Source organism: Mobula birostris, chromosome 2 (genome assembly GCF_030028105.1).
Source record: "Mobula birostris isolate sMobBir1 chromosome 2, sMobBir1.hap1, whole genome shotgun sequence".
Taxonomy (NCBI): Eukaryota; Metazoa; Chordata; class Chondrichthyes; order Myliobatiformes; family Myliobatidae; genus Mobula; species Mobula birostris.
Window position 1 is genome coordinate 52,388,635 of NC_092371.1, and position 24,327 is coordinate 52,412,961.

Below are 24,327 nucleotides of genomic sequence, written 5' to 3' on the forward strand. Positions count from 1 at the left end.
GATAATTATATCATTTCAAACAGAGTCAAGGGAACCTGAACATTTATCTGAAACAATCACCAACATTCAAGGAACAGGAGTTTGCTGAGCCTAAGAATGGAATTTAGAGACAAATATTCAGATTTACAGACTAAACTAAGCCCACATTAAAGACCTTAAGCTGAACAAGTTTTAATTTTTTGAAAGTACCACACAGCAAGCAAACAATTCATTCACATGCATCTATGCAATGAACCAATGGATAACAATATACAAAAATTTGTTACTGACAATCATCATTAACAATGAACAAATATAATGAAGGACAATTTATGCTTTTAAACATATTTTAGTACAAATATAGGGGGATGAGAAACATCATAATTACCCACTAAAGATATTATAAATCACTTGTTGTATGGCAACTAGGCATTCAATTTGAGATATCAAATGTATCTCAAGAGAAGAGTAATAACAAACTTACTCTTTTACAGATGTAATGCTCAATTATATTGGCTCGTATATGTTTAGGGGAAATCCCACCCAGCACCTGCCTCAACGCTTCCCACGGAGTCGGTTGCCGCCCGAATCAATCCCAAACATCAATCATCAGCCAGCACACACAGTACGTTTTACCAAGTACATTTTATAGATATTACTAATTCTATGACATTGATATAAATTCGATACAGAAAAGGAAGTAATGAAAAAAGGCGCCAAGACTTATCGAAGTCCAAGTTCTTCGCGCGCAACCATTGGAGCTCAATCGATTCCTGACAACCACCTGAATCCTGTCGACTCACGGCTCGGGACCACCCGAAGTGATCAACCGGACCCTTTCCACACGTCTGCCGTCCTCCCCGTCTCTCCTCCGACTCCCCGCCAAAAACCCCGTTCCCAGTCATATGATACAGCATTATCATCCAAAAACAAAATGATACATGACCACCCATTGGCTAATAGCACCCTGCTATCTGTAGTAACCCAAGCAACTGTCTAGCTAGAGACTTTCTCAGCATTTAACATAACAAAGAAGCATTCCCCAGTATAAAATAACAAAGAAGCTATTTTAAAATTTAACATAAAAAAAGACCACGTACACAGACTTGAACACTTCAGAAACACCCTATATTAAGTATTTTGCAACAAGTGGAAACTAGCATGAGGATGAGGATTCAATTAGAAATCAATAGGATGTTATATATTTGAAAGCGATGATGTGATAATAAAGTCAACATTTTCCTTAAGGTTGTACATTTAATGTCTGTGGGTTGTAGCTAACCCAATGAAATTTACTTGATCAAAAACACTTCATAATTAAGGTCCAAGTAAATTGCATTTAATCCACATTAATTCAATGACCTTGGTACCTTGTCTCTGAACAAAGCCGCAGCACGACTATTGTATTTCTCTTGTAGCGACCAACATGGATCATAATCTTGTGATTCCAGAAATTGGTGGAATTTTGCATTACCTCCAACCTTCATTTTTTCCAACTCTAAATCCTTCCACTTATCCATAGTGACAGACCGTACAAAGCTACAAGATGGTAGAAAATAGTTAATTTTCACTGTATTGTAGATCAACGGTTTATTGGCTAGGAAAATCTGTTTACTGCAAGTAGAAAAACCACCTTTACTAAACCAAATATTTATAAGTAATAACATATTCTTAATACTGTATTAACTATCAGTATGTTTTGGTGCTTTAGTGCCATGCATAAATACTTAACAGAGATACTGATCATTCATTTTTAAAGAATCTTATCAAAGTGGGTTTTGATATAGGAATCTTCATCCGACAGGAACCTTTCCAGATATGTTAAGCTTCACAAAGGACAATTAACGCAAAATGATATCTACCACTCTGTCAAGAAAAACATCTGAGATTGTCAGTTGTACAAAAGCTGGGCTTCATTTTTCCAACAGGTTTAGGGCTACAATATTGGTTGGGAACTTAAATGAAAAATCAACTCAAGCCAATATCAGAGATGTCCTCCTTCATCAAAGGACGGAATTTCCCTTGCTCTACCAGTGTTGCTGCCCTCACCCAAATCTCCTTCATTTCACAAACTTCCATGCACCACAACATGTGAGATTTCACAATGACCACCTACTTTAATTTGATTTCCCATTCCCATTTCGACATGCCACTCTACGGCCATGATGAGGCCACTCTCAAGCTGGAGGAGCAAAACTTCAAATTCCATCTGGGTAGTGTCCAACCTGACAGCATGAACATTGCCTAGAGATGCTGCCTGGCCTGCTGCGTCACCAGCAACTTTGATGTGTGTTGCTTGAATTTTCAGCATCTGCAGAATTCCTCGTGTTAGCATGAACATTGATTTCTCTCTCTCCCTATAATTTCTCCCCAGACCCCCTTCTCTCTTTTTGTGTTCCACATTCTGGCTCCCCTCTTACCTTTTATTTTCTCCTCAACTGCTCATCACCTCCCTCTAGTGCCCCTTCTCCTTCAGCCCACTCTCCTCTCCTATCAGATTCCTCTTCTTCTACCCTTAAACTTTTCCACCCCTCACCTCCCAGCTTCTCACTTACCCCTCCCCCACACTTCCAACCTTCCCTCTTACCTGGTTATACCTATCACCTACCAGTTTTTGCTTTTTCCTCTCCCCACACCTTCTCATTCTGACTTCTCCCCTACTTCCTTTCCAGTCCTGATGAAGGGCCTCAGCCAAAAACATTTGTGTTACCTGACCTGCTGAGTTACTCCAACATTTCTGTGTTGCTCTGGATTTCCAGCATCTACAGTATTTCTCATGTTTAAGCCAACATCTAATTTCTATTTAGTGACAAGAGAGGCTACATATGCTCCAGCATTTTTACTTTATTGGCTGTTTTACCCTTATTTGTTTTACTCTCATTTCTATTTTACAGTTGGTTTTTATTTTGTTGCAATGTACCTGAGATGGACTCCAAGACCTCTATGCTTTCCTGAGCACTCAAGGCAAATCCATATCCCATAAGTCACACTGACCCATTGTGGATTGAAAGCTCCACATTCAAAGCAAACCTAGAACAGAAAATGAAGACAACATGAAAAATAATTCTGCTCTTCCTCAAAGACTGCCATTTTCTTAAGATACTTTTAACTCAAGCTACTTATAAGTTTTTAAGACAAAACTGGACAAAAATTTGATTTCCTGTAATAATAACAATGAAATTTCACATGTACAATCACTAGAAACCAGAACTAAAAAAAAGTATATAAAAGACCAGCCTTATTTGATGGCCCTGTAATTCCAAATTCAATTAGCATAACATCCTGTATTTGAGTAGGCAAAGGTGGGAAACAATCCAACTCTGCATACTTGTACTGATAATTTAAAATTCTAAATGATTTCAACATGTTCTAACATTGTGAATTTTTACAGTGCCTGCTGGAGAACGTGTGCTCTGTAACATTAAAAAATTCCACCTACAGATACCAGAAGCAGTTATAATTTAAGGTAACTACCTTCATATCAAATAAATCTCTTATCTGCCATGCAATACACACGGTTCAATCTACATACAGAGAGTTAACAAATGGCAATCCAAACTCTAAATATAAAGCAGTGTCAAAATAAAATGAAATTAAACTATTGAAAAAAAAGATGCTTCTTCAAAGTTACTAAGCACTCAGTCTCATCCAGGTTTTTTTTAAAAAATTAGTATATTCTAACACTCTGGAACATTATTCTCAGTTTGTATTACTGGACAGATATGAGGTTAGTTAGAATGATGCAGAAATGCTTTACATATCACAAATTTGGGGGATATTTTATTCCAGTTAACAAAATGGAATAGAGCACAGATAAATTCCTGATGAATCCAATGTCTACTCCAAATTCAGAGCAACCAATCCATCTTCTTTTCATACTCATCATTAGGATTCTGGGCTGTGTGCGCTCAAAAGGAGTGGGCTACTTTAATTCTATGATTCTGAAAGCTTGCCATCTTCGTGGATTTGTCTTAACATGCTTGCAACCAATTGATAGATATTCATTCTCATGATTAGTCATCAACTCCATTATTGTATTATACAGCCATTAGGACAATATAAGAATGGATCTGGGTCTTTTAAGGTTTAGCATCATTTAGTCCTTTGCATTTCTTTGTGTGCCTCAGTGTTTATCGCTTGCCAGTAGCAGTTGATTGCCTGAGGCAGAAATAATTAAGTTCAAGGCATGGATGGGGCAGATAGTCAGTATTCTTTTCACATTGTAAGGGTATCAAAAATAAGAGGGCACAAGTTTAAGATGAGAGGAAAGAATTTTAAAAGGATTGAAGAGAAGTTCTTTTTCCACTGACTTATTAAAATGTGGAACACTAAACAAGGTGGTGGAATCAGATACAATCACTACATTTAAGAAGCATTTAGAAAGACTCTTGAATAGGTGAAGCATAGAAGAATACAAATGTAATCCAAGCAAATGAAATTAGTGGAGACAGGCAATAAGGTAGGCATGAATGTTATTAACTCAATGAATCATTTTATGCTATAAGATTCTATGACTGTTAATGCAAACAACTTGCTGATATTTACAAAAGGATACCCAAGGCAAGGTGCAATAAATATATGAATAGATTGCTTTTTCAGTAACTTAAGAAAGCTTTCATGTTGTCAATTCTATCTTTCCTCCTCCCCCAAAGTGAAAAATTTGAATGATATTCAAAGGAAATTTCCAACCCAACAAGTCAACTTTATCCAATAGAATTAATTTTGCAGTCTGTCAGTCAGTGGGTGCCATCCCAAATCCGTGGTTGGCAGCTATGCCCCTCCATCTTCTTCGATCTTGTGCTCTTTTTCTGGCCTCAGCATAACTCAACCCAATCCATTGCCTCACATTATCGTATCAAGTGGTTCGCTGCCTTCCTCTTTCCCTCTTTCCTTCTATCATCCCTTCCAATAACAATTTCTGCAGTCCACCACTTCTTAACAAGTGCCCAGCATATTCCAGCTTCCTTTTCTGCACATTCTTCAGCAACTCCTTTTCTCTCCTCGCTCTCTTCAACACTTCCATATTACTGACCTTCATCGCCCATCTAATTTTCTGCATTCTCCTTAAACATCACATTTCAAATGCTTCCAGTCGTCATTACACTTCCTTGCACAAGGTCCACGATTTGACTCCATACAACAGACTGCTCCAGACGTAGCATTTCCAAATTCTACAACGCAGCCCAAAGTCCAACCTCTTTCCACACAGCACGTCACTCAGGCTCCAGAACGTTGATCTTACAATCTCAATTCTTCGTCTAATTTCTGTATCACATTTCCCATCCTCTGTGACCATCTGTCCCAAATACACAAACTTCTTGACTTGCCCATGCCATTAATTTTGACACTGATTTTGGGGACTTCTTTCTTCCGTGATACTACCATCATCTTCGTCTTTGCAGCATTTATTTTCATTCCAAATCGTTCTCCTTCAGCATTTATCTTATCTACTATTCTGAGTAACTCGTCCTCAGTCTCAGCTAACAACACTGAATCATCTGCGTACCTCAAGTTGTTCACCGTCACTCCACCAATTTGGACACCAGCTTCATCGTTCAAAACCCTGAAGATTACCTCTGAGTAAATGTTAAATCGATGTTGTATAAAATATTAATTCAATTACAAAACATGCCAAATTATAAAATTCCAGAGAAGTAATACCTTTGTGGTTATTCAAATTATATGATTTACAATTTCATTTTCAGTAATCTTTGGTCTTGATGCATCTGAAAATGTTGTGCACAGAAATGTGATAGAGTAAAGACAGGTAGTCAACATTATTGTTGGAGGGCACCTTAATAAATCAAGTGGCCTCAAAACTGCCTTTTAGTAAAATTATCTGATGATATAAATGAAGAAACAGATTAAGGATACAAATATGTCTATTACCAAGCCTCCATAAACTCAGAACCTTCGTATTTCAGTGAATTCCACTGCATTTAGCAGTAACCACACATCAAGAAATATATTCTTATTACATACATTGTTTTCATCTTGACTCCTCACTTCTTTAAGAACTCGCCTTGTCCTTGGACTTGCCATAGTATCTGGAAGCAAATAAGAGAGCATTGTTGGGTAATTATAATTCCATCCCTGTAGCAAAAGTCACTTTAGAAAAGGTAAAACGTGAAAGATGTAATGAACTGCCTGAAATGTGATGGTCAGCTTACCACTTTCCCTCAATGCAATCAAAAAAAGTATATACACTTGGTGGAAAGAATTTACAACCATGTGAAATAAAACCCCTGAAAATATTGAAAATTTAATAAAATACTGAATAAATATAGGAAGTTGGTTAACTTATGCTAATAAGCAGATTTTGATGTACTTAGCAAAGCAGTATGCCTTTTACATCAGAACTGAACCTGAAGTAGCAATTTTAATAATGGAAGTGAAATTAGGTGTGAAAACTAACACAAGCACTCACAGGAGTATGGATAGATTTAATGACCAAACTGATAAGATGACATCAGTAACATAGAATATAGAACAGTACAGCAGAGGAACAGGCCATTCAGCCCACAATGTTGTGCTATACTAATCAAATGACCAACTAATCTAATCTCTTCTGCTTACACAATGCCCATATCCTTCCATTTCCCTTACATTCATGTGCCTATCTAAATAGCTCTTAAAAATCTCTAATGTATCTGCCTCTACATCCCAAACACAGCATTCTAGGAACCCACCACTCCCTGTATAAAAAACCTTCCCCTCACATCTCTTTTGAAATTACCCCATCTCACATTAAATGCATACCCTCTAGTATTAGACATTTCAACCCTGGGATAAAGGTACTGTCTGTCCACTCTATGCTTTTCATAATTTTATAAAGCTCTATCAGATCTCCCCTCAGCCACTCCAGTTTGTCTATCTTATCTGTACTGGAAAATTGCAAATGTCACTCCACTTTAAGGATGAGAGGAAGAAGAAAGGAAATTATAGGCCAGTTATCCTGACTTCAGTGGTGGAAAAGATGATACTATTATTAAGAATAAGGTTCGAGATATTTGAAGGCACATGACAAAATAGGTCAAAGTCAGCATGGTTTCCTTCAAGGAAAATTTTGCCTAACAAACCTGTTAGAATTTCTTGAGGAAACAACAGGCAGGATAGACAAGGAGAGACAGCGGATATTGTTTCTTTATATTTTCAGAAGGCCTTCAACAAGGTGCCACACCTGAGAATGCCGAACAAGACAACAGCCCATGGTTATTACAGGAAAGATACTAGCATGGATAGAACACTGGTTGATTGGCAGGAGGCAAGGAGTGGGAACAAAGGGGACCTTTTCTGGTTGGCTGCTGGTGACTAATGGTGTACCACAGTGTTGGACCACTTTTTAAACATTATATGTCAATGATTCAGATGAAGGAATTGATGGCTTTGTGGCCAAATTTACTGACAATACAAAGACAGGTGGAGGGGCAAGTAGTACTGAGAAAGCAGAGTGTCTGCAAAAGGACTTGGACAGATTGGGAGAATGGGCAAAGAAGTGGCAGATGGAATATAGTGTAGGGAAGTGTATGGTTATGCACTTTGACAGAAGAAATAAAAGCATGGACTATTTTCTAAATGGGAAGAAAATTCAAAAATCAGAGGTGCAAGGGAACTTAGGGGTCCTTATGCATGATTCCCTAAAGGTTAAATTACAAATTGAATTGGTGGTAAGGAAGATAAATATAATGTCAGCATCCATTTCAAGGCGACTAGAATGTAATGCTGAGGCTTTATAAGGCATTGGTCAGACTGCATTTGGAGTATTATGAGCAGTTTTGGGTCCCTTATCTAAGAAAATATGGGCTGGCATTAGAAAGGGTCCAGAAGAGGTTCACGAGAATGATCCCCAGAATGAAAGGGTTAACGTATGAAGAGCGTTTGATGGCTCTGGGCCTGTTCTCACTGGAGTTTAGAACAATGAGGGGTATCTCATTTACTGAACATTAAAAGGCCTAGATAGAGTGGATGTGGAGAGGATGTTTCCTATAGGAGAGGAGTCTAGGATCAAAGGCACAGCCTCTGAATCTGGTGTTCCCAGCCTGGGGTCCATAGACCCCTTGGTTAATGGTAAGGCTCCATGGCATTAAAATGTATGGGAACTCCTGCTCTAAATAGAGGGACATCCATTTATAACAAAGATAAGGAAAAATGTTCTTAGCCAGGGTGGTGAATCTGTGGAATTCATTGTCACAGACAGGTCTCAAAGGTTATGGGGAGAAAGCAGGAGAATGGGGTTGACAGGTATAATAAATCAGCCATGATGGAATGGTGAAGCAGACCTGATGGGCCAAATGACCTAATTCTGCTCCAATGTCATATGGTTTTAGAGTCTTCCCATGATAGCAAATGCCCTCTAATCCAGGTAACATCCTAGTAAATGGCTTCGGCGCCCTCTCCAAAGCCTCAATATCCTTCATTTTGTTCGGGGAGGGGGGCAACCAGAACTCTATGCAATACTCCAAATACAGCCTACAGTTTTATATAGAGACATATGGATGCTTGCCTTTGTAACTACCCCATCAACTTGCAGAAAACTACAAACCCCATTTCCAGAAAAGTTGGGATATTTTCCAAAATGCAATAAAAACAAAAATCTGTGATATGTTAATTCACGTGAATCTTTACTTAACTGACAAATGTACAAGGAATAGATTTTCAATAGTTTTACTGACCAACTTAATTGTATTTTGTAAACATACACAAATTTAGAATTTGATGGCTGCAACACACTCAACAAAAGTTGGGACAGAGGCATGTTTACCATTGTGTTACATCACCTTTCCTTTTAATAACACTTTTTAATCATCTTGGAACCGAAGATACTAATTGTAGTAGATTTGCAATTGGAAATTTTGTCCATTTTTGCTTGATATAAGACTTCAGCTGCTCAACAGTCCGTGGTCTCCGTTGTCTGATTCTCCTCTTCATGATGCGCCATACATTTTCAATAGGAGATAGATCTGAACTGGCAGCAGGCCAGTCAAGCACACACACTCTGTGTCTACAAAGCCACGCTGTTGTAGCCCGTGCAGAATGTGGTCTGGCATTGTCCTGCTGAAATAAGCATGGACGTCCCAGGAAGAGACGTTGCCTTGATGGGAACATATGTCTCTATAAAATCCTAATATATGCCTCAGAGTCAATGGTACCTTCACATACATGCAACTCACCCATTCCGTGGGCACTGATGCATCCCCATACCATCACAGATGCTGGCTTTTGCACCTTTCGCTGATAACAATCTGGATGGTCGTTTTCATCTTTGGCACGGAGAACTCAACGCCCGTTTTTTCCGAAAACTCGCTGAAATGTGGACTCATCTGACCACAGCACACGGTTCCACAGTCTTTTGGTCCATCTGAGATGAGCTCGGGCCCAGAGAACTCGCCGGCGTTTCTGCATAGAGTTGATGTACAGCTTCTTCTTTGCGTAATACAGTTTCAAGTTGCATTTCTGGATGCAGCGACGGACTGTGTTGAGTGACAATGGTTTTCCGAAGTACTGGGTATAAAAGTACGCTACTTTTATACCCAGTCATGATACCTCACCTGCTACCAATTAGCCTGCTTAATGTGGAGTCTTCCAAACCAGTGTTACTTGAATATTCTGTGCACTTTTCAATCTTATTTTAACTCTGTCCCAACTTTTGTTGAGTGTGTTGCAGCCATCAAATTCTAAATTTGTGTATATTTACAAAATACAATTAAGTTGGTCAGTAAAACTACTGAAAATCTTTTCTTTGTACTTTTGTCAGTTAAATAAAGGTTCACATGAATTAACATATCATAGATTTTTGTTTTTATTGCATTTTGGAAGATATCCCAACTTTTCTGGAAATGGGGTTTGTATGAACTTGGACCCAAGGGCAAGACATTTGATAGTATACTGTCTCCTTAAATTTGACATACCAAAGTGCAATACTTCACATTTGGCTGGGTTAAATTATCTGCCATTTCTCTACCCATGGTAAAGTTTTAAAATGGAAAATGAAGATTAACTATCTCAGATAAAAATAACATGGAAAATGTCCACACAAACATGAAGCATTGCATTAACAGAAAGGAAAAAGACATTGATAAGTGTCTGATCCCTGTGTTCGGATGACCTGTAACACCAATCTTCTATTTATTATGTTTTTAGTTGGAGAAAAGGAAGTCAGTAATCAGTCGTTCATCATTCGATAAGGTAACAACTGATTCAAGCCATTTCCCAAGACAATTCTCATATACTTTTAAATCACTTAATGGCCCAAAATTCATTAATCTTCAATATAATCAACAATTGAACAACCAAGCCTCAAGTGCAGATGTACAACCACCCAAGAAATCTCTCTTCTCAGTAGTTAATGGCTGACCCCCAATACAGAGAAAACACATGATTATATTTCGCTATTTGAAGGAAAAGCCCTTCAGCACCCACCCTTCCCAAAATTTTCATTTCAAAGAGACATTCCTTCATTCAAGCCATGGTATATCCAGGTAACCCTTCCTGAATCTTTGTAGACTCATTGCTAAAATCAATGTGGTGATTCTGTGTTATTCTATCTTCAAGCATACTGCAATTATAGTACAAGACCAAAGCTGCATAATAATTTGAACGTGATCTTACCAACACCAGTGCAATTGCTGCTAGACCACCTTAGTTTTGTACACCATAATAGCATGTCAACATTTTTCAATAAAGGTTGGTACCATTAATCTTCGTAATTAATTTCTGCATCTGCTTGTTAATAATCTGTATGTCATGAAATTACACACTGAGATTTCTCCATAGTTAGACTCTCACCATTTCAAAAAAGATTGTCTATGCTACCTTGCAAAATAAATAACTTCTCATTCCCAATACTATACTCCATTTCCCACCTACTTGCCAACTTGCTCAGCCCGTTGCATACAGTTTGCATTCTCTTCACTTTCCCATCCAGCTTTGTAAAATCAACAAGTCTGGATGAAAAAGACAGTGTTCTGTGTCCAAGTCTTATCTAAGATTCTATCCAGGACTGCTTTATAATCCAGGTCCTGCTAACTACGAATACCTATTGCAACAAAAATTGGGTAAATGGCTCTGGTCCTAAGCTACTAAAGGTAATGTTAAGGATAGAGGACTTCAGAGTACCCAGGCAACAGACTGGCAAGACCTATGTAATTTTTATTGATGAAACATTTAAGGTTTTCCATCATTCCAGTCATCAGCTCAAGGCTCAGCTTTTGCACTGACCACTTTAAAAGCCTGAAGTTGTGCATTGTGCTCAATTTTTTTGGAAGTCAACCCAAGTGGAAATTTCAATAAATTTTGATGAAAGGATTTTGCATTCATAGTCATAGTCATACTCTATTGATCCCGGAGGAAACTGGTTTCCGTTATAGTTGCACCATAAATAATAAATAGTAATAGAACCATAAATAGTTAAATAGTAATATGTAAATTATGTCAGTAAATTATGAAATAAGTCCAGGACCAGCCTATTGGCTCAGGGTGTCTGACCCTCCAAGGGAGGAGTTGTAAACTTTGATGGCCACAGGCAGGAATGACTTCCTATGACACTCTGTGTTGCATCTTGGTGGAATGAGTCTCTGGCTGAATGTACTCCTGTGCCCAACCAGTACATTATGTAGTGGATGGGAGACATTGCCCAAGATGGCATGCAACTTAGACAGCATCCTCTTTTCAGACACCACCGTGAGAGAGTCCAGTTCCATCCCCACAACATCACTGGCCTTACGAATGAGTTTGTTGATGATTCTGTTGGTGTCTGCTACCCTCAGCCTGCTGCCCCAGCACACAACAGCAAATATGATAGCACTGGCCACCACAGACTCATAGAACATCCTCAGCATCGTCCGGCAGATGCTAAAGGACCTCAGTCTCCTCAGGAAATAGAGACGGCTCTGTCCCTTCTTGTAGACAGCCTCCGTGTTCTTTTACCAGTCTAGTTTATTGTCAATTCGTATCCCCAGGTATTTCTAATCATCCACCATGTCCACATTGACCCCCTGGATGGAAACAGGGGTCACCGCTACCTTAGCTCTCCTCAAGTCTACCACCAGCTCCATAGTCTTTTTCACATTAAGCTGCAGATAATTCTGCTCACACCATGTGACAAAGTTTCCTGCCGTAGCCCTGTACTCAGCCTCATCTCCCTTGCTGATGCATCCAACTATGGCAGAGTCATTTGAAAACCCTTTACAATTACATGGGTCTGGACATATAAAAAAAAGTATGAAAACAGTTCCTACAATGTACTACAAGGTAACAAATAGTCATAGTCATACTTTATTGATCCCGGGGGAAATTGGTTTTCGTTAGAGTTGCACCATAAATAATAAATAGTGATAGAACCATAAATAGTTACATAGTAATATGTAAATTATGCCAGTAAATTATGCAATAAGTCCAGGACCAGCCTATTGACTTAGGGTGTCTGACCCTCCAAGGGAGGAGTTGTAAAGTTTGATGGCCTCAGGCAGGAATGACTTCCTATTACGCTCTGTGCTGCATCTCGGTGGAATGAGTCTCTGGCTGAATGTACCCCTGTGCCCACCCAGTACATGATGTAGTCATTCAACCTGGCTACAGGTCGACTTTCACTAATCCGACTACCTGTAATCTGGTTCCTTCGATAATACGGCACTGATTGTGCTTAATGTGATCCTTCTGTAATTCGGCATTTTCACTAATCCGGCACTCCTCAGGTCCCAATGGTGCCAGATTAGTGAAGGTCGACCTGTATTTGTTTTTTAGTCTGAACTTTTGTTCGTCATTGACCACCCTGTTCCCAACTTGGTTTTAGATCATCAAGATCATCAGCAAACTTGGTTATGTTACAATCAGACCCCTTCAAAGACAATGATGCAGATCTCACAAAGCCCAAAAATTGATCTTTGCAGCATTCAGCTATCCACAAATGATAAACCGTAAAAAGTGGGCAACCATTCATATTCCCTATACTGCTTTTCAACCAATTTTCAATCTACAAATGCCATGTACAGCAACCTTTGCATAACATCTTATCAAATGCCTTATAAAAATCCATCAGTTTTCCCCTTATCTGCCAACCTAGTTACAAAAGTATTACTTTATTAGCACTGTCAAACACCAATTCCTTCCCATAAAAGTTTCTAATGATATTATTTCATCCTGACAAAAGCTTCCAGCATTGTCACTAATACTTATGCAAGCCCATCTGTCCTATAGATTCTCTTTCCATCATTTCTTCATCAGTGAACATGTGATCAGACTAGACCACATTTATGCATATAGACTCAGTACTTACAAAGCCATCCCATGCTCTCATCTTGGCCTCTCTGACCACATCTCCATGTTCACCCCAGCATACTGACCACTGCTGAAAATGGAGAAATTAGTTGAGAGGGCCATCATTGTATGGCCTAATGAGACAATCCCTATGATTCAGGCTACATAAACATTGAAGACATAGACCTCAAGGAATATACCTCATCTGCCACAAGCTACATCTGTAAGTGTGTAGATGACATCAATACCTCAAGAACAGTCATCTCACAGCCCAAACAAAAGCCGTGTCTGAACACAGAGGTGCACTCCCTACTAAAAGCTGAGAACGCTGTTTTTGAGTCTGGAGGCACCTGTACAGTAAAGATCCCCAGCGTATGTGGCTGGCCATAAAAGACATTACTGACTAGGCAAGGAAAAACAGTGCTGACTGTACCAGTGACACCTCCCTCACTAAGTCTCTAAACCAACTTAATGCATGATTCAAGGTATGCAACACAACGCCAGCCACAAAAGCTACACCCTTCCCAGGTGAGCAGCCACTGTCTATAACAGCAGATGCGAGAAGGACTCTGCAGAGAGTCAACGCCTGTAAGGCAGTTGGGCCAGACAACATCCCAGGATGAGGACTCAGAGTGTGCATACCAGCTCACTGACATCTTCAACACTTCACTCATCCATGCTGCTCTCACCAAATGCTTCAAATCAGCCACCACCATCCCTGTACCAAAGAACTCTACACCTTCAGAACTAAATGTCTACAGGTCAGTAATACTGGTGCCAATTATTAAGTGCTTTGAACAGCTGGAAATGGTACATATCAAACATGGCACATTTCTGGGGAGCCATCAAAAAAGCGACTCATGTGAGCAGCCTTCAAATACTCCTGTTTCAGTCTGCTACAGCTGAAAATCACAACTACATCCAAGGTCTGTACAGTTAGTAACATTGTTTTAATCTGATTTTAAAAATCTACTTAGAATCAACAGAACTCCAATGGACTCTGGACGCTGGTGCTGTTCCCCTAAGACAGCTGAAAGGATGCTGAGCTAGTTTAAAAGTTTGTTTAAGGAAGAAAAGCTTTCATTAGGACCAGTTGCATTCTGTTTCATGAAATTTTGGTTAACCTCCCACCATTCCAGATGCAATGATACAGCTGGATGGCTTCACAATTCACTGCCAAGTTTGGACTGCTGAGTCTTTCAAAGGCAGAGTAGTTGGAGTATACTTCATGATCAACTCCTCATGGTGTAGTCGTAGTCCCAGTCCTGTTCATCAGACCTTAATCATCTCGCGATCAAGTGTCATCCAGTTTATCTGCCGTGGGAGATTTCAATGATCATCTGGGTAGCAGTTTATAACCTACCTCAGGTCAATGTCAAACAAGCTCTAGACAAACTGAAAAATGTAATCAACAGGCATGAAACAGCACATCATGATGCCTTCCCCATCAATTTGGGGGATCTTAACCAGGCCAACTTGAAAAGTCTCTAAATAATTATTACCAACAAATCACTGGTAGTATCAGAGGAACCAACACACTGGGCCACTGCTACACCACCATCAAGGCACTTACCGTGCTATCCCACATCCACACTTCAGGAAGTCTGATCACCTGGCTCGACTTCTACTCCCTGAGTATAGGCAGAGACTAAAGACTGCAGCACCAGGACAAGGGACGCACAGGAGCACTTGCAGAACTGCTTTGAATCAGTGGACTAGACTGTATTCAGAGATTCATCTTAGGGTCTGAATGAGTACTCCACAGCTGGAACTGACTTCATTAAAACCTGTGTGGGTGAGCCTATGAGAATTTACTGAACAACCCAAATCAAAAGCCGTGGATGAACCAGGAGGTTCATAGTCTGCTGAGGGCTAAACCTGTGGCATTCAAGTTTGGTGACCCAGGTTTTACAAGAAAACCAGGTATAACTAGCAGATGACTATTTCAAAAGCGAGGCTGGAGGAGACTTCAGATACACATCAACTCTGGCAGTTTTTGCAGGCCACTACTTCCTACAAAGCGAAATCCAACACCATGAATGGCAGTGATGCTTCACTCCCAGGCATGCGCAACACTTTTTATGCTTGCTTTGAAAGGGAAAATAAAACTGCAGCTATGAGGATCCCTGCAGCACCCCTGGTGATCCTGTGATCTCTGTCTCGGAGGCTGACGTCAGGGTGTCTTTCAAGAGGGTGAACCGTCGCAAGGTGACAGGCCCTGATGGAGCACCTAGTAAGGCTCCGAAAAGCTGTGCCAGCCAACTGGCGGCTGTTCAAAGATATTTTCAATCTCATATTGCTACAGTTTGAAGTTCCCACTTGCTTCAAAAGGGCAACAATTACACCAGTACCCAAGAGGAGCAGGGCAAGCTGCCCAGTAGCACTCACATCTACGGTGATGAAGTGCTTGAGAGGTTAGTTATGGCTAGAATTAACTCCTGTCTCAGCAAGAACCTGAACCCAATGCAATTTGCCTACCGCCATAATAGACCTACAGCGGACGTGATTTCACTGATTCTTCACACAGCCTTGGATCACCTAGACAATACAATACCTATATCAGGATGCTGTTTTTGACTATAGATCAGCATTAACACAATCAGTCTTGCAGTTCTGAATCCACGACTGTGTGGCTAGCACATCTCAAATGCCATCGATAAATTTACTGACAATACAACCATTACTGGCAGAATTTCAGATGGTGACAATAGGGCATACAGAAGTGAGATATAAGAGCTAGTTGAGTAGTGTAGCAGCAACAACCTGGCACTCAATGTCAGTAAGACTAAAGAACTGATTGTGGATTTGAGAAAGGGTAAGACAAAGAAACATAGACAAAGGATTCAGAGGAATCAGAAGTGGTAAGAGTGAGCAATTTCAAGTTCGTGGGTGTCATTATCTCTGAGGATCTAACCTGGACCCAACATATCGATACAGCTACAAAGAAGGCACGACAGTGGCTATATTTCATTAGGAGTTTGAGGAGATTTATCCAAGACACTCACAAATTTCTACAGATATACCTCGGATAGCATCTTAATTGGCTACATCACCGTCTGGTATGTGGGGAGGTACCGCCACCTTGTCATGGTGGAGGGGCTTGTGTGATCCTGAGAACCTAAGGACGATGCTGTCTGGAGCTTAGCTTCTGGTAGGGTCACCCATGGTGGAAAGGTCAAGCAGGAGGATCCAGACGAAGTTCGGCCCAATCAAGACCCTAACAGTGAGGCAGGCAAAAGATGTTGGTCAATTAGAGTCTCCAGACTCTCGACAGGACCCCCTACCATCTCTGGCCCTTTCTCTGTCAAGGACCGCGTAGTGGCTGCTTCCGCATCAGTGTTCCCACATTAAAAGACCTCCTGCACAGGCATTTCTCCTGGTTTGGTAATCCGATCACCAACTTGGACAAAGCCCTATGGCGATCAGGAAGTGGTGACAGGAGCAGGACAGTGAAGTCTGGGAGCTCCCAGCCACAACCTAGCAAACAGGCAATGGTGTTAAATACAGTCTGAGACAGATGGAGTTTTTCGGCAGCTGCACCCATGACTGAGCAGCCTTATTCAGGACACGCTCTGCTCACCACATGAGGAAGGGACTAGAAATGGTGCCTTAAAAATACACTGCGTCCCAACTCCTAACTGGATTACTGCATCCAGTGGGATCACCAAACAGCAATCAACCAGCTATATCCACCACCACTTCAATGACCTACACCTGCCAACACTGCAACAGGACTTGTGGATCATGGATTGACGTCTTCAGTCATCTCAAGTCCCACAACCACCAGGAGAAGAATTATAATCATGCTCTTCTATGAGTGGTTGTGGATGATGTGGGGGGGGGGGGGGGAAAGAGTGCGCTACTGCACAGGATCGAAGTAAGCTGCAGAGAGCTGCAAACTTAGTCAGCACCATCATGGGCACCAGTCTCTGTAGTATCCAGAACATCTTCAAGGAGCGATGCCTCAAAAAGGCTGTGTCCATCATTAAGAACCCCTATCGCCCAGGTCGGGCCCTCTTCTCATTGCCACAATCAGGTACAGAAGCCTGAAGGCACACACTCAGCAATTCAGGAACACTTCTCCTCCGCCATCAAATTTCTGAAAGGACATTGAACCTATGAAAACCACTTCACTATTTTTTATAAATTTCTATTTTTGTGCTACTTATTTAATTAACTATTTAATATATATACTTACTGTAATTAAGAGGAATTCTGCAGATGCTGAAAATTCAAGCAACACACATCAAAGTTGCTGGTGAACGCAGCAGGCCAGGCAGCATCTCTAGGAAGAGGTACAGTCGACGTTTCAGGCCAAGACCCTTAGTCCTGACGAAGGGTCTCGGCCTGAAACGTTGACTGTACCTCTTCCTAGAGATGCTGCCTGGCCTGCTGCGTTCACCAGCAACTTTGATGTGTGTTACTTACTGTAATTCATGTTTTTTCTCTCTATTATCATATAACGCATTGTAAAGCTGCTGCAAAGTTAACACATTTGATGACATATGCCAGTGATATTAAACCTGATTCTGAACTCAATTCCTGCCAGACAGGACACTCACCAATATGCTTACTGACAGAACCACTCTGTGACAAGATGCCATTGCATCTGTCGAATACCTGGCCCTGACACACCTAGAAAACAAAGTCACTTACGTCAGAATGCTGTTTCTGGATTTCAGTTCAGCTTCCTATTGTCCCACTGACCTCCGTGAACAAACCCCTACTCCTTGATCTATATACACCATTGTGCAACTGGGCATTAGACTTCCTAACCAAAAGACCTCAGAGTCGGAATGCACAACTGCTCATCCCTCTCTGTTATCCTCAACACAGCTGTCCCCAGGGCTGTGTGTTGAACCCATTGTTACTGTACACTCTCATACATCAATGCATAGCCAAACACCCAAGTAATCACATCGTAAAGTTCACCAATGACAAGACAGTAGTGAGGCTCATCACCAACAATGATGAGTCAGCACAGCAGTGGTAACTGAAAGCAGTTTCAAACTCCTGGGACTGCACATCTCACACAACCTCTCATGGTCCCAGAACACATGCTATACAATCAAGAAAGCTCACCAACTTTACTGTGAGGAGGCTGAACAGAGCTGGACTGTGCACATCTAAACGCAGGCCCTTCTGCAGATGCACAGTGGAGACATTCTGACATGCTGTATGATTGCAATAGATGGAAGCTGCACTGCAATGGACAGGAAGGCTCTACCGCAGGTAGTCAGAACTGTCCAACGCAGCACCTGCATCAGACTACCTGCCATCAAGGACGTACATACAGAAAGCTGCCGTATAAAAGCTAGTAACATCATGAAGGATCCTACCCACCTTGCTCATGGACTGTTTGTCCCACACACATCAAGCTATGTAGCATTCACACCAGGACCACCAGACTCAAAAAGGGTTACTTTTCCCAATCAGTACAGCTGATCAACACCTCCACCCACTAACCCACCAACAACCACTGCCTCAGTTCCTATCAGTCACCTTATGTACAGACACCTCTCTGCCTAGCACCTACAATCTATGTATATAAACTGTTATGCATTTATATTGATTGTGTCTTCTTATGATTGTGTTCTGTATTTTACTGTGTTTTCCTTTGTGCTGCATCAGATCCACAGTAAGATTATTTCATTATTCTTTACACCTGTGTACTGGAAGTGACATTAAACAATCTTGAGATTATGTCTGCTGATTCCAATCAAAGTTCTAGAGACATTCTAGAACTTAAAGAAACTTTGAAGACTAAAACTATTCAACAGCTTCTGAAGCCACTTTTAAAGCCCAAAGATGCAGCCCATAAGTACCAAAAACATCTCAGCTTTTCTGACCCTTTAATTTCCACAGCACTCTCTTTTAACCTCTTCACCCAAATCTCTGATTCCTCACTTTTTAAAATATTTTCCCCACTGTGAAGGCAAATACAATTTAATTGCTAGATCATTCATACTACTGTTAAAGAGATGCAATTCTCACTGTTCTATATGTCAGTGATGCCCATTTTCATCAACTTGTGCCACAAAAATGAGGTGAAGGACTAGAAAAATGTGTCCTACTACAACCACTACTCGATATTTGAGACTTATCCATTTGCACTTTATTTAGTATTTGAGCTTAGAGTACTCTGTTGATCCTTTAAAAATCAAACAAAAAAGTGAAAACTTAAAATACTGTCATTCATACTTTTTGATCCAACTTCATATCTCTAAGATTTTACATTCTATTCAGCTTATTAAAGTTCCAATATAATTAAAGCCAGTTGAATTTCAAACATTCACCCTTGTTTAACAAATAAAGATCACAATCAGTTAATACACTCTAACTGATGGCTGCAAACAATCTACACTGAACACTAAACTTTATAATGCACCAGGAATGTTTAATTCATAAGACAAAAGAGCTGACTGTGGACTTCAGGAAGGGTAAGACGAAGGAACACATACCAATCCTCATGGAGGGATCAAGAGTGGAGAGAGTGAGCAGTTTCAAGTTCCTGGGTGTCAAGATCTCTGAGGATCAAACCTGGTCCCAACATATCGATGTACTTATAAAGGCAAGACTGCAGCTATACTTCATTAGGAGTTTGAAGAACTTCGATATGTCAACAAATACACTCAAAAACTTCTATAGATGTACCGTGGACAGCATTCTGACAGGCTGCATCACTGTCTGGTATGGGTGGGCTACTGCACAAGTCCACAAGAAGCTACAAAGGGTTGTAAATCTAGTCAACTCCATCTGCTCCAGGTGCTGCCCGGCGCGTAAATAATTAGCTTGTTTATTTCAGCTTTTTTCTTAAAGATGTGCTGGGTGCATCCCGGCTACCACTGCACCCCTGCATGCTTCGCAACCCGGTATCAATCCGTGGCCTGGAGGTTGGGGACCACTGCTGTATATCAATGATTTAGATAATGGAATAGATAGCTTTGTTGTCAAGTTTGCAGATGATATAAATATTGGTGGAGGGACAGGTAATGTTGAGGAAATAGTTAAGCAGCAGAAGGGCCTAGACAGATTAGCAGAATGGGTAAGAGAGTGGGAAGTGAAATACAGTGTTGGAAAATGAATGGTCATGCACTTTTTTAGAAAAAATAAATTTGCTATTTTCTAAATGGGGACAAAATCCAAAAAATCTGAGATGCAAAGAGACTAGTGAGTCCTTGCACAGAACAACCAAAGGTTAGTTTGCAGGTAGAGTCAGTGGTGAAGAAGGCAAATGCAATGTTAGCATTAATTTCAAGAGATCTAGAATACAAGAGCAAGGATGTGATGCTGAGGCTTTATAAGGCACTGGTGAGGCCTCACCTTGAGTACTGTGAATAGTTTTGGACTCCTCATCTAAGAAAATATGTGCTGGCAATGGCGAGCATTCAGAGGATGATTTAAGGAATTAAAGGTTATCATATGAGGGACATTTGATAACTCTGGGTCTGTACTCGCTGGAATTTAGAAGGATGAGGGCGATCTCAGTTAAACCTTCTGAATGTTGAAAGGCCTAGACAGGATAGATGTGGAAAGGATGTTTCTCATGGTGGGGGAGTCTAGAACATGAGGGCATAGCCTCAGGATAGAAAAGCATCCATGTAAAAAAGAGATGTGAAGAAATTTCTTTAGCCTGAGGGTGGTGAATTTGTGGAATTTATTACCACAAGCAGCTGTGGAAGCCAGGTCATTGGGTGCACTTAAGGCAGAGCTCGACAGGTACTTGAATGGACACGGCATCAAAGGTTACGGGGAGAAGGCTGGAGAGTGGGGCTGAAGAGGGCAGCAAACAAAAAAGACCAGCCATGATTGAATGGCGGGACAGACTTGATGGACAAAATGACCTAATTCTGCTCTTAATTTAAAAAAAGGCTGCAGAGGTTTTCAACTCAGCCAGCTCCATCATAGGCATGCCCTCCCCAGCCATGAAAGACTTTTTCAAGAAGTGGTGCAACAAGTGGTGGTGATCCATTACTTAGGATATTCAACATGCAGGACTACCATTGAGAGGAAGCACAGGATCCTAAACACCCACACTGAGGCATTCATCAGACCGCACTAGGAGTACTGAGCAATTTTGGGCTACTTATCTAAGAAAGGATATACTGGCATTGGTGAGGGTCCAAATGAAGTTCACAAGAACAATCGCAGAAAAGAAAGAGTTAACATATAAGGAGCATTTGGGGGGGGGGGTGCGGGAATCGAGGCATAGCTTCAAAATAGAAGTATGTCTCTTTAAAACAGAAATGAGGAAGAACATCTTTAGCCAGAGGGTGATGAATCTGTGGAATTTGTTGTCACAGGCAGCTTTGGAAGCTAAAGCATTGGGTATATTTAAAGCAGAGGTTGATGTTTTCTTGATTACTAAGGGTATCAAAGGTTACAGGCAGAAGGCAGGAGAATATGGTTAAGGGGTAATAAATCAGCCATGATGGAATAGCAGAGCAGACTCATTGGGCCAAATGACCTAATTCTACTCTTATGTCTTATCAACAATTCAAGAACAATTTATTCCCCTCTCACACTAGATTTCTGAATGGCCCTCACTATTCATTTTCTTTTACACTATTTATTTTTGCACTTTATAGCAAGTTTTTATGTTTTTGCACCGTGCTGCTGCCACAAACAACAAATTTCACCTCATACAACTCAGTGACAATAAATCTGATTCTGACTCTGGGGAAAAATATTAAATGTTTCAAAATAAAAATAAAAGGATTTTATTTTGAAACATTTGACTAATCACATCAAGTTTTGCTTTGGCCCTGTACCTCCACACTTAATCTACATAACATTACCTGAGGATAAATCCTAAAAACACTCAGTCATGCATCTTGCAACACTACTCTTCAATGCATAATCACCACTACACCAATCTTACCTAAAACATTAAATTTATCAAATTCTACAATGGCATGACTGACACTAACCAACAAGTACTTCTACCTGAAGCTTCATACGTATCTCCTAATTCTACCCTGATCCCTGGTTTGCTCCTCTAGCAAACCAAACACTGCTCGAGACAGAGTCATGTTTCAACCTCCATATGCCATCCATTATTAACATTATTTAGTTACTCTCCTGTATCCATTCAATACCTTTGACAACAACTGCAGAAGCCTGAACATCAACACAATGATCTTCCTACCTTCTTAGGACATCCCTCTCCTCCTTTTCAAATTTGTGAAGCATTAAACCTGAAAATTCCCTTATTTCTAGAAATCAACCTTTAATTCCAATGTTATTGGATATTTCAACAAAATTTTCAAACTTGCATTTAATTATCTTAACACGAGGAAATCTGCAGATGCTGGAAATCCAAGCAACACACATAAAATGCTGGTGGAATGCAGCAGACCAGGCAGCACCTATAGGAAGAAGTACAGTCAACGTTTCGGGCCGAGACCCTTTGTCAGGACTAACTGAAAGAAGAGATAGTAAGAGATTTGAAAGGGTGAGGGGGAGATCCGAAATGATAGGAGAAGACAGGAGGGGGAGGGATGGAGCCAAGAGCTGGAAAGTTGATTGGCAAAAGGGATACAAGGCTGGAGAAGGGAGAAGATCATGGGACGGGAGGCCGAGGGAGAAAGAAAGGGGGAGGGGAGCCCAGAGGAAGAAGGAGATCAGGCAAGGAGTGATAGTGAGTGGGACAGAGGGAGAGAAAAGACAGAGAAAAAGGGAAAAAATAAAAAATAGTAAATAAATAAATAAGAGATGGGGTAAATAAGAGGAGGTATCCGTGAGTTGTCGTTGTGCCTCAGCAAGGTAGAGGTCAGTACGCCAGACTACAACAGCACCCCCCTTATCGGCGGGTGTCACCTTATCACCAGAGCGGGGTGTCCATGAAGAGGAGGAGGGTTGAAGACGGGAGAAGGGGGTCATTGGTGGGGGTGGGAGAGTCCTTGCCGAAGAAGCGGGCTTGAAGACGGAGCAAGCGGAAGAAGAGTTCAGCGTCATGGTGCATGCAGAACTTGCTGAGGTGTGAGCGAAGGGGGACAAAGGTAAGGCCCTTACCGAGGACAGAGCGCTCTGCATCAGAGAGTTGAAGGTTGGAGAGGATGGTAAAGACCCAGCACGGATGAGAGCTGGGATCAGAGGGGGGAGGGAGGCTGGTGGTATCAGTGGAGAGGGGAGGGTTGGGGTGAGAGGAAGATGGAGCCTCTGAGGGCCCAGGAGCTGATGGTGGGATCTGAGGGAGATGGGGTTGCAGAGTGGTGACTTCTCTAACGTCCATTACTGCCCCTCCTCCCCTTATTACCCATCCCTTATTTATTTACTATTTTTTACTTTTTCCCTTTTTTTCTCTCTTTTCTCTCCCTCTGACTATCATTCCTTGCCTGATATCCATCTTCCTCTGGGCTCCCCTCCCCCTTTCTTTCTCCCTCGGCCTCCCGTCCCATGATCCTCTCCCTTCTCCAGCCTTGTATCCCTTTTGCCAATCAACTTTCCAGCTCTTAGCTCCATCCCTCCCCCTCCTGTCTTCTCCTATCATTTCGGATCTCTCCCTCCCCCTTTCAAATCTCTTCTTTCAGTTAGTCCTGACGAAGGGTCTCAGCCCGAAATGTCGACTGTACTTCTTCCTATAGATGCTGCCTGGCCTGCTGCATTCCACCAGCATTTTATGTGTGTTGCTTTAATTATCTTACCCTTTTCCCTTTCTTTGGTCACAACTAATACTTTCTCCTCTTACTGCAAGCTAAGGGGACACTGCTACATGAAAGATTCTTTACAATTCCAAGTTTCCATTTAATGTGGCAAAGTTGCTCCCAGTTTGATGACCTTCCAAAGTCCTCCTCAAACATATGGAAATCCAAATCTATATAGGAACAGCTGTCCCACAGAATAATTAAGTACAATACAGTATATAGGGGATAATTTTGAGAGTACACCTTCGTGGAGAAATGGCAAATGGAGTTTAATATGCACTAATGCGAGGTGTTGCATTTTTGGAAGTTAGGTGCAAAAGGAAGTTATACAGTAAATGGTAGGACACTTTTAAGCATTGATGTACAGAGAGGTTTTGAGATGCAAGTCCCTAACTCCCGGGAAGTGGATAGGGTGGTAAAGAAGGTGTACGACACACTTGCCTCCATC

The 24,327-nt window shown here is 41.1% G+C and overlaps 1 protein-coding gene across 4 annotated transcripts in view; it reads right to left on the minus strand.

Annotated features, from left to right (window-relative positions):
- The window catches only part of arfgap1 (ADP-ribosylation factor GTPase activating protein 1), a 47,833-nt gene that overhangs the window by 20,241 nt on the left and 3,265 nt on the right, over positions 1–24,327 (minus strand). For all 4 annotated transcript variants that reach the window (XM_072240914.1, XM_072240913.1, XM_072240912.1 and 1 more), the window contains exons 2-4: positions 5,962–6,026; positions 2,900–3,009; positions 1,350–1,518 (exon numbers count right to left, since the gene is read on the minus strand). In XM_072240914.1, the coding sequence (XP_072097015.1) occupies positions 1,350–1,518; positions 2,900–3,009; positions 5,962–6,021 (339 nt within the window). In that variant the 5' untranslated portion in view covers positions 6,022–6,026. The remainder of the gene's footprint in view (positions 1–1,349; positions 1,519–2,899; positions 3,010–5,961; positions 6,027–24,327) is intronic.